This window comes from Rousettus aegyptiacus, unplaced genomic scaffold, assembly GCF_014176215.1.
Source record: "Rousettus aegyptiacus isolate mRouAeg1 unplaced genomic scaffold, mRouAeg1.p scaffold_m13_p_9, whole genome shotgun sequence".
Taxonomy (NCBI): Eukaryota; Metazoa; Chordata; class Mammalia; order Chiroptera; family Pteropodidae; genus Rousettus; species Rousettus aegyptiacus.
This window is the reverse complement of record NW_023416312.1, coordinates 101,359,455-101,370,840: the sequence shown is the minus strand read 5'-3', so window position 1 is coordinate 101,370,840 and position 11,386 is coordinate 101,359,455. Positions and strand designations below refer to the sequence as shown.

The 11,386-nt window shown below is 38.7% G+C and overlaps 1 protein-coding gene and 2 pseudogenes across 1 annotated transcript; 1 reads left to right on the top strand and 2 right to left on the bottom strand.

Moving 5' to 3' along the window:
- Positions 1–1,426: 1,426 nt before the first annotated feature.
- SMIM9 (small integral membrane protein 9) lies at positions 1,427–6,327 on the top strand. Its single transcript, XM_016133441.2, has 3 exons — positions 1,427–1,568; positions 2,671–2,800; positions 6,300–6,327. The coding sequence occupies exons 1-3, from the start codon at positions 1,427–1,429 to the stop codon at positions 6,325–6,327; spliced, it is 300 nt and encodes a 99-aa protein (XP_015988927.2).
- A 1,279-nt stretch (positions 6,328–7,606) lies between these two features.
- LOC107504318 lies at positions 7,607–8,719 on the bottom strand (annotated as a pseudogene).
- Positions 7,857–7,975, bottom strand: LOC118608394 (annotated as a pseudogene).
- Positions 8,720–11,386: the final 2,667 nt, after the last annotated feature.

The window sequence follows — 11,386 nt, the reverse complement described above, 5'->3', positions numbered from 1 at the left end:
TTGAAATTGTCAGAGCCAGAATAAGTGTCATTTCCTTGGCCTTTTCCTCATGTACGTTGCCTCGTGGTCACAAGATGGCTGATTCAATTTCAGGTAATACTTAAACAATGTTCGAAGCAGTGCAAAGGGAAATGGTAGCACCATTTCTTTGATCAATACAGCAAAAAGTCTTCCCAGAAGGTGCCCATCAGAGTTCTGTCATGCTTTATTGTCTAGAACTACGTTAACAGCCATTTTGGCTGCAAGAATGTATAGGAAAGGGAGGATTCAGCTTTACTAGCTTCTCTAGTTATACTTAGTAAGTTGAAAAGGGTAGGAATGACCATTGGCTCAGGCAATGATAAATATCCGCCAAAATTCACCATTAGTTCATTTATGCATTCATTCAAAAAAAACATTTATTGAGCATCTGAACACTCTATGTGCTAGGTACTGTTCGGTGGTGAACAAAACAGACAAAAGTCTCTACCCTCAGGTTTGTGACTGTCTAGTCAGTAAAGACATATCATAAAACAAAAAAAAGCAAAATGTATATTATACTCTATTCTTATGAAGTTTATGGAGAAAGAGCAAGCAGAAAAGACAATTCGTAAGCTTGTGGGAGAGTGGTACAATTTGAATAAAGAGTTCTCAGGAAAGTCTTCATTGAGAAGGTAATACTTGAACACCTGAAGGAGGTGAGAGAATAAGTCATGAGACTATCTGGGGGAAAACATTTCTTACAGAGAGAATAGCAAAATAAAAAATCACAATGTAGGAACACATCTAGCTTGTTCAAGGGTAACTGAGGCTCAGTTGGAGTGAAGAGGAGGAAATAATAGGATGCAAGTTCAGAGAAATAAATAGGACAAAATTTGACTTACGAGAAAGTGAAATCTCTGGCTGCTCAGTGGAAGAGGCTTGAGGGAAATGAGGATGGCTGCAGGAAGACCGAGGACTGTGGACAGTAGTGGAGGTAATCAGAAGTGGCAGGATTATGAGTACACTTTGTAGATAAAGCGATACAGGCTTTTCTGATAAATAAGATGTGGGAGTGAAAAAAAAATGAGTCGAAGATGACATCACAGGTTTTGGCTCGGACAACTGAAATAATATCCACTACTGAGTTGGGGAAGTCTGAAGGGGGATCTAGTTTAGAAAAGAATGTCAGGTATCTGACCTGAAAGAGCATTTAAAATTTTTGTTTTATGTTGTTTCATTTTTCAGAAGGAGGGGGTGCATTTTGCTGAATCTTGACCTAGTACAGGATTCACAGTATCAGTTGGTTAATTATTCTTGTGTTCAAGACAGGTGAGAAAATTTTTTGCAATAAAAACTTACCTAGCATTTTCTAACTTTTCAGACAGAATTGCCTTGGAAAGAGCCAAGGAAAAAGCCATCTCCTCTTGGCTGAGTGAGTGCAGCTGAGTGGTCTTCAGGAGAGTCCATGGAACCCCAGAAGCTGTTGAGCATTGGATTTCTGCTGTGCTCTCTGACTTGTCCCTTGTTGGAGGCTGCAGCTTTCCCCATGGCACCTTTATCTGCCTTTGGAATACAAGACGAAGCAGAATTAAAACCACGCTTGAGGGGTATGCTTGCTGTTAAGATGAATGTCCTTTTCCTTTTACGACATAAGATTCATGTCTCAGGTCAGGAAAAACTGATTTTGTATTTTAAAATAATGTTTGCAGGAAAGCCAACTATTTTGGTTTGGTTCAGTTTTAGTTCAACAAGCACTAACCCACCTACTGTGCACCAAACCCCTTGCTGAATAACATGGATTCTGGGTTCACAGGCGAACCACCAAAGCCATAGTCGCCAACCTCCCATCGAATATGACAAATGTTCCCTGAGGACAAAAAGATAATTAGAGTAATTTTAGTGGAGGGCTCAGGGAATACTTGGCAAAGAAAGTGAAATTTAAGCTAAATCTGATGACCCAGGTGATCTGTGGCTTAAGTACTCCCAAAGTACAGCTATCAACATGCACACACTTGCTGCTCAGATAGTTTCCACAAGCTCAGCTCTGGAAACCATCTTGCCGTTGAGTGGTCAACCCTCTTAATTCCACATCACAGACACTCAAACATTTTTGCATTCCCTACCTCTTTCCTTGGGATTAAATCACAGTATTTTCTCCTTCGTCCCCAACTTCCTAAAGAGAAAAGCCAATATTTCAATATCTCCAGCCTTACCTTGATCAGCAGACTCCCTCTAAAGTTGTTCTGCCAGTTAGCCTGGCCCCTTCCCCCTCTGGATGGTCCTGTGGCTGGTGGCTTTCTCCTTTCTCTTTCAGGGACACTCATTGCCCTGAGCCTCCTGCAGAACTCCTAAACATACTCTAGACAACAACACATTAGTTTTCATTCATGTTCTTCATTTACAAAGTACCACCATTTACCGGCCAAGACCTCAAAATAGCCCTTGTGCTATCTAGCGCAGAGATTATTGTTCCCATTTGACTTATAAAGGGGCAGAGATGATACCCTTCTGATGATCCCTTTTTTATTTTTAATGTGTAGCCCTTGAACGTCTTAGAGGCAGCATAGCAAAGTAGATAAGGATAGGGGCTCTGGACAACTATAAGAGCATTATATCTAGGACAACTATTTGAACTTGAATCAGGATTCAGATCCCAGCCTCATCATTTACTAGACCTCTCCTCAATGAAACTCTATGCGATTTCTGCAGAAAACCAAAGGTCCTGGCTGAGCGACTTCAAGGATCACATGTGGACTCTCGTGAAGGATGTCCTACCTCCTGCAGCCATTTTTGCTTTTCTTATCAGCACTGTAGTATTGGGGATTCTCTGCTGCCTCACGTAAGCTGTTGTGGGATGAGGAGAGGGGAAGAGAGAGGGAATCTAAGGAAGAAGCAGGAACAATCAGGTTCCCCACCCTCCTGCACATCAGTAATTAAGGGAAAATTTTAAGAAAAGTGATTCTGGTAACAAAACTCTGAAAGGCCACACAACTTCCTTTTAAAAAGCCTCTTCCACTTTCTCTTTTTTTCTCCAACCTGCTCTGTCCATCATCAATTACTTAGAGGAGACATTTAACAACCAGTTTTTGCAACTGATCATTTTTTTTTACTAACTTCATTAGCTCCTAATCATCTTTCCCTTTGGTTTAGGAACTATACATGGAAAATGGGCAGACATTATATAATTAATTCTTTTCAATTGCCTGAAATTTTATGAAAATATTTATCTACATAAATGATATGAAGCCAAAGACATTCCTGAAATAGTTAACAATATAGTTAAGCATAGCTAGAAATTTTATTAATTAAATCAATACTTACTAAGAGATGACTATCTGACTCTGTTTTGGTCGCTAGAGAGACAGAGAAATAAGACAATGAATAATTACAAACTGGTGGGTCAGTGCAATGGTGGGAGACAGTCCAAGTAGGGGAACCTATGAAAGTATATGATGGGGTTAAAAAAGGCTTTGTGTAGCAAAAGACTGTTCAAACTTCACAATCTAATAAAATGCTCAAGAACAAAGATTGAATTGAGAGTATGGTATCTCCAATTATAGCTCTCAAGAACCTCAAAATGATCACAGGGTCAAAACTGTATTTAGGAAACAACTGTAGATATATGGTTACTGGCACATAGAACTGATTATAGCCTAAGAGTAGTCAGCTAAGTTTTTGAGAGAAGCTTATTGCCAAAGAAACCATGAACAAGAACAAAATGAGCTATCCATTGTTCGAGCCTTAAAATAGTATTTGGACATAGACTTTGAAGGCTCCTAGGAGGGCATGCTCTCCAACACTGGCTTCAGATGCAGCCATAGAGAATAATGGACAGGAAGGGCCTCCCAAAGGGTGGGAGATGGGCCAGGGAGCTACTCCTATAAAGCAAGACCATGGCCTAATCAATGTCTGCTCAGCAGGATTCCAGTATTACTGCAAAGCAGTGACTGCTGTATGTTTATGGTAGTTATCCTCTTCCTTCTCCATCATTGTGTTATATGTGAGGTGTGGAGATCAGGGGCAGACAACTTCTTTCAGTTCATAGGTCACTTAACCAAGAAGGATCTACACCCAGACTTGAGAGAACCACAAACATCACCCAGATATTCTGGGCTCTGAGCTGGACACAGTGACATTTGAGATTTGAGTCTTGGGAAAAAGTTGTGCCTCCAAGTCGGGTGTTCTGGAAGCAGAGAGTGAGATAGGAGTTTGGTATGCAGGGTGTTATCAAGGATCAATGCCTGAGGAGGGTAGGGAGAGGAGGGGGAAAATTGAACTGCCTTGCAACCTCAACGAAGTCTCAGTTAACCCCATCAGAACCGTCCCCACATTACCTTGAAATAGCTAGACATTTATAACCACGCATCGATCCATTAATGGATGTGGGAAATATAAGCAGATGTTGACAGCTGAGACCAACCCTAAAATTGCTAACAGCTAGAGGCTGTGTGTTGACAGCACTCTCAGCAACTAGAGAAACAAGATCATTTCTAAGGGGAAGTCTGGGTGACGTTTTTCCATGTGCTCTACAGAGTGGCTGTGTTCCACATATGGAAGGAAGAGTGGAACAGATATCAGGTAGTCAATAAGACAGAGGAATAAGACAATGAATAATTACAAACTGGTGGGTCAGTGCTATGGTGGGAGACGGTCCAAGTGGGGGAACCTATGAAAGTGTCTAATGAGATTTAAAAAGTTCTCCTGGTCTGCACGGTCTTATTTCTCTGAACAGAGACTAGCTATATGTTCACCAACCTTGTTCCTTCTTCCCAAACACAGAAGAAGATTTCATTTCCCAACTAAAGAATCCAGGACTCAAGTCAAGATATATCTGATTCTGTATCTTTTAAGTTGCTATTACTCAAACTGTGGTCAGCAGGCCACTTGCATCAGAAGCATCTGATATCGGTTAAATATGCACATTCAGAGGGACTTCTGTGGAGATAAAGCAGGCAACATGCCAAGAGAAATAGTTTCATCTTTGAAGCCAGTGGCTCAACCTAAGGAGAAACCCCAATAAACCCTTGCTGGGAACAAACAAGCTTGCTAGTGAAAGAAACATCAGGACAGTGAAGGTACGAGGCGAGATATAGCAAGACAAAAAAAGACGTTGATTAAAAAAAAAACTGCAAAAGGAGCTATAGAATACAAGATCAAAAAAGCCAGGACTATTAAATAGAAATAAAGATTTTAGTGAAAGTAAGATTATAGAAAAATGATAGATGCAGGAAACACAAGTCTTTTTTTTTTGTAGAAGAAAATCAAAATAATATAACAACAAAAAAAAACCACTTCGAGGTATAATTTTTTTAAATGTCGCAGAAATAAAGGAAGACCTGAGTCTATAGTCATAAAAGGGCCCATCAAGTCACAGGAAAAATTGGCACTTGGTACTGGGCGCATAGTAGACTGTCAATAATACTCATTGTTTTTTTTTATTAATACATTTCATACCAAAGATTGCAAAGTTTCTCTGTGCCTCTTTATTCATACTCTTTATTCACCAATACACCGCTAGCTGTGGCATTAAGGAAGACTTAAGCTGGCTGCTCCTTACCTGAGTAAATCAACATGGAAGCCTTGTTATCTCTTATTCTCCAGGAACAATCAAGGGGCTTGACTGGCACCAGCAAGCATGCAAAAAGATACGTGTATAAGGAACTTTAAGTACAGTTCACAGTAGTGAAAAAAGAGAAACAAATAAATGCCCATTGATTGGTTAAAGAAAGCATTGAACATTCATACAATGAATACTATAATAATAAAAATATTGTTGTAGAGAGATAATTTCGTGGAATCATATTCATGAAACATTGTTGAATGAAAAAAGCAGATTATAGCAGAGGATATACAATTTAATCCAATTTGTTATTAAAAACTATACATATGGAGGGGAAGCCTTGAAGTACCTAATGAAAATACTAGACATTGGTTATCTCCTTGTGGTAGTGAATAGGTGATTTTCATTATTATTACTATTGTTATTATTTACTTTAATGTTTATTATTGTCTCTCTGCACTTTCTAATCTTTCCAACAAACTATACTGTTTGATTATAATGTCTTTTTAAATAATACTTTAAAAACAAAAGAAGAACAGCTATCTGACCATACTTCTACCTCCAATCTCAACTGAACTGGAAACACATTCTTATTCATTTTCTCAAGTCATGAAAACATTTTGTCCATATGAAATCACTTGGTTCATATTAAGAGAAGAAGCTCCCTAAAATTCTATCTTGGAAAAGGTGAGATAAATGCAAATTAACTGTGCAGACCAGGAGACCGTATAGAAAATTTAACTTTGTTCAGTATTCACTATTTTCTCTTCCTTCCCAGTATTCTTGTAGGTGAGCCAGCCCGATGAAGTACTAGGAGATTCAGTTGGGCAAGCGTGATATTTATCTTGCTGGATTCCAAGAGAATGGAGAACATGCTACTCGCTTTCAATGAAAAAGTATCAGTTAAAATTAAACTGTCTTCGTCTTAAACAATTTTTGCCTTTATTTTCTTTGTTAAGATGTGCAACTGAAAATGAGAATAGCCTTATTACTGATCTGATTATGAAAGTAATACATACTTGTAAGAAAATTTCATAAAATTCAGAAAGAAGAAAGAGTACCCATAATTCTAACACCCATAAACAAACGTTATTAACATCTTGTGTCTCCTTTCAAACTTCTTCCTATGCTTATATTACCAGTTTCCCAAAATCTGTTCTGTGAAACAATAGTTTTGTTTTAATGAATGTTATGGGACAATGGGGGCTCTGTGGTCAATTAAGTTTTGAGAGATGCTGGATTAAACCAACTTAAACACGTTTCTTTGTTCTAGGACCTCTAGGAAGTTTTAAGGGCTAACGTGAGTCTCCACGAGAGAGGGTATAATGTTCAGCATTTCCCGAACAAATGTGAACATAGGATTGAGAAAGACTGATGCACACACAGTCAACAGAAGGTCATTCACCTAGATCCTTTTGATTTTACTAAATATCACACTATGCACGCTATATCGTAGTTTACCTTTTTCTTCACTATATGACATATGGATATTTTTCCATGTCTACATAATTTTAAGTGTTGTATAGCATTCTTTGAAGTAGATACGACATAAGTCATTTAACCACTCCCTATATAATAATTATAGTCACGTGCTGCAAAATGACTTTTCGGTCAATGACAGACTGCGTATATGACAATGGTGCCATAGGTTATAATGGAGCCAAAAAGTTCCTATCACCTAGTGACATGACAGCTGTCCTAATGTCCTAGCACAACACATTACTCATGTGTTTGCAGCGATGCAGGTATAAACAAACTTACTGTGCTACCAGTCACATAAAAGTATAGCAGATACATTCATGTACAGTACATAATATTTGATAATGATAATAAAGGACCATACTACTGGTTTATGTATTTACTATACTATAATTTTATCATTATTATTTTTGGGGGGTAACGGTGAACTTTATGATGGTGCATGACAAGGTAGGGTTCCCTAAACCCCTCCCCTTCTTCAGGGGGTCTAGGATGGAAACTGGAGGTCAGGAGATTCTCAATGTATTGGGGGATCGATTCGGGGCAAGGACACCCCAGTAGCTGAGGGCCTTTTCCTCTCCCTAGGGCTGGTGGTCCAGGGGGCTCTTACTCCTTACAAGCCTTATGAATCATAAGGTCCACTACTCTGTTGCTGTAAGCAAACTAATGTCATATCAGGAAGTGAGCTTGACAAAGTGGTCCTTGAGGGCAATGCCAGCCCCAGCATCAAAGGTGGAAGAGTATGTGTCACTGTTAAAGTCACAGGAAACAACCTGGTCTTAAGTATAGCCCAGGATGCCCTTGAGGGACCCTCCGACACCTGCTACCCAACTTTCTTTTTCCTTTATTTTTTTTAAGCCTACAGCACCTGGTGTTCCTAAGTGGTCTCCCATCCAAGTACTAACCAAGCCCAACCCTGCTTAGCTTCCGAGATCAGAAACAATCGGACAAGTTCAGAGTGGCATGGCAGTAGACTCACCACTTTCCTGATGTCATCGCATTTGGCAGCTTTCTCCAGGCAGCAGGTCATATCCACAGCTGACATGTTAGGGGTAGGAATGCGGAAGGCCATGCCAGTAAGCTTTCCATTCAGCTCAGGGATGACCTTGCCCACAGTCTTGGCAGCGCCGGTAGAAGCAGGGATGATGTTTTGGGGAGCCCCTCGGCATCACACCACAGCTTCTGGGTGGCAGTGATGGTGTGTATTGTGGTCATGAGTTCTTCTACGATGCCAAAGTTGTCATGGATGACCTTGGCCAGGGGCGGGGGCAAGCGGTTGGTGGTGCAGGAGACATTACTGACAATCTTAAGGGAGTTGTCATACTTCTCATGGTTCACACCCATCACAAACCTCTGGCAGAAATGATGACCCTCTTGGCTCCACCCTTCAAGTGAGCTCCATCCTTCTCCAAAGTAGGGAAGACACCAGTGGACACCACAACATATTCAGCACCAGAATTGCCCCATTTGATGATGGTGGGATCTCACTCCTGTAAGATGGTGATGGGCTTTCCATTGATGATAAGCTTCCCATTCTCAGCTTTGACCGTGCCTTTGAACTTGTCATTGGTGGAATCATACTGGAACATGTAGACTATGTAGTTGAGGTCAATGAAGGGAGTCATCGATGGTGACAATATCCAGTTTTCCAGAGTTAAAAGCAGCTTTGGTGACTAGGCGCCCAATACAGCCAAATATGTTCACTCTGATCTTCACCATTGTGTCTTAGGGTCACATCCAGCGCTGCGCAGGAAGCCGTGGCCATCTGTCAAACAAAAGGAGCAGAAACCCTACCATTTTTGACTGTACTCTTTCTACTTATAAAAAAATGTTCGCTGAAAAACAGTATGCTATGTTTTACCAGCAGCAGCCTCATACATCTTGTGTTCACCTCTCTTAATGACATCATTTTCTCTTGTATTTGATTTAATCTCGTGTTGTTTTTGCATGACGTGCTGTACAGGCTTGTATCCTAGTAGCAATAGGTCATACCACAAAGCCTAGGTATGTAGAAGGCCATCCAATCTAGGTTTATGTAAGTGCACTTTATGATGTTTGCATAACAACAAGATCACCTAATGACACATTTCTCAGAACATATCCTTCTCGTTAAGCAACACGTGACTGTATTTAGGGCGGTTCTCCTTTTTCACTATTATAAATATAATGCAAGTAATAGTTTTATGAATTCTGAATTTACTTTTCTCTGTTTACTCCTTTTATGTTTTGAGATTCACCCATGTTGGTGCTTTTAGGTATCTTTAGCCCATTTTCATCCATTATATGGACCATCCTAAATGATCTTTACTCATTTAGACTACCTGTAGAAAGACATTTGTATTGTTTCTGGGTTTTTTCTATCCTAAGTGAAGCTTCTATAAATATTATTGCAGTTCTCATAGTGCACATGTACAAGAGTTTCTCTAAAAAAAGACACCCTGTGATTGATTCCATGGGTCAAAGAGTAAGTGCACACTCCGCTTCATTATACAATGCCAACTTCCCAAAGCCATTACACCGATTTATACTCCTACCAGAAGTAGGAGTGTAATGTTCACATTATCTCACGTCCTTGAGAACATGCACTATCATTAGTCTTTTCATTTGTTGCCAAAATTAAATTTGGTGAATGAGAAATTGTATCTTATTGTTTTCTTACTTTGCATTTCCCTGAAAACTGATGAGATCAAAGACTTCTCTCATATATTTTTAGACCGTTTGTCTTTCTTTTTTATGAAATTCTTGTTAATAAATTTTGCCCATCTTTCTGATTCATTTCATTTATTCCTCATTGACCAGTAGGAATTCTTTACATATTCTGAACACTGATGTTTTGTAAGCTATAAATGTGGAAAATATCTTCTCTCAGTTTGAGGACTGTATTTTCACTCTCGATATGTATTTTGATGAATGGAGGTACTCGTTTTAATGTACTCTAACTTGGCAATCATTTTCATCTATGTTAGTGTTTCTGGTGTCTGTTTAAGAAATCCTTTTCTACCCCAAAGTCATAAAGGAAGTCTCCTATATTGTCTTCTCAACATTTTGTAGGTTTGAGTTTCATGTTTAAGTCCTTAAGCTACTCAGAATTAATTTTGGTATGATATGAGGTAGAGTTTAATTTCATTTTTGAAAATATTGTGAGAAGCTATACTTTTCCTCTCATGAACTTTGAACTGAATTGCTGTGCCTAAAGGCTGTTCTAAGAACTAAGAAAAGCAGATAGTTGCAATAAATTCCAAGAAGCAATAAATTCCAAGGAGCAAAATCAGATTCTGAGCAATAAGCACTCTGAACTGAAACTGGCCGAGCAAAAACAAGCATGGGAATGTTGAACTAAAGATAAGCTGTATGACCATCCACCTTCTGAGTCGACTGACTTGCTTTTCCAGTACTTTTCCACACTGAGCTTTGTCTCAGTAAAAACTTTAAATTTTGCTCAAGGAGTCACTCTCTGTGACCTTCTTCCAATTGCAGTTATTTGGATAGTATTTACCTTCACTTCTAAATAGTCTTCATTTCCATTTTGATAATATGCATCCCCAATATGCCCAGTACCACTTAACAAAAATCTGTCTTTTCCCAACTCTTCTGTAATGCCACCTGTCATGTTACCCAGGGTCTAAATATGCATAAATCTGCTTCTGGCCCCTCTTCTGTCCCATTGATCTATTTGTCTATTTCTGTACCTATACCACATTCTTTTAGTTACCATGGCTTTATAACAGGTCTTACGATCCAGAAGGCAGGTCCTTCCATCTTGTTCTTCTAGAATGTTTTGGCTATTCTTGTCCTTTGAAATTACACACATATTTTAAAATTAGATTGTCGAGTTTCATAAAACATGTTTGTTGATAATTTTCTTGGAATTGTATTGAATCTATAAGCCAATTTGGAAAGAACGGACATCTTCATAAAATTAAATCTTCCAAAACACGAACATGACTTATCTCTTCATTTTTAGCCCTTCTTTATTGAAGTTTTATAATAGTTTCCACTAGAGTTTTATAATTCTCTCTGTATAGTCTATACAGACAAATGTATCCCTAGGTTTTTGATTATTTTAGATTTCATGATGAATGATATTTTTAAATTGTATCTTTTTCTGTGTTGCTGGTGTATAGAAATAAATTGACTTCTCTATAAAGACTATATCCAGCAACCTTACTAATAGTGCTTATAATTTTAATAATTCATCTGTAAGGTTTTTTTTATATAAAGATAGTAAGTATCTGCAGATAATAATTTTGATTCTTCTTTCTCAAACTTAACACCTTTGTACTTTTATTTTAACTTACTGTGCTGGATAGGACTTACAATACAATGTGAAAAAAAGTGGTACCGTGTTTATTCAAAATTTTTAAGGAAATGCATTTGGCTTTTTGC

Coding starts and splice junctions, on each gene's coding strand:
- SMIM9 (XM_016133441.2), top strand. CDS start 1,427: ATGGAACCCCAGAAGCTGTTGAGCATTGGATTTCTGCTGTGCTCTCTG. Junction 1,569..2,670: donor ATTAAAACCACGCTTGAGGG/GTATGCTTGCTG, acceptor CGATTTCTGCAG/AAAACCAAAGGTCCTGGCTG. Junction 2,801..6,299: donor GGGATTCTCTGCTGCCTCAC/GTAAGCTGTTGT, acceptor CTTCCTTCCCAG/TATTCTTGTAGGTGAGCCAG.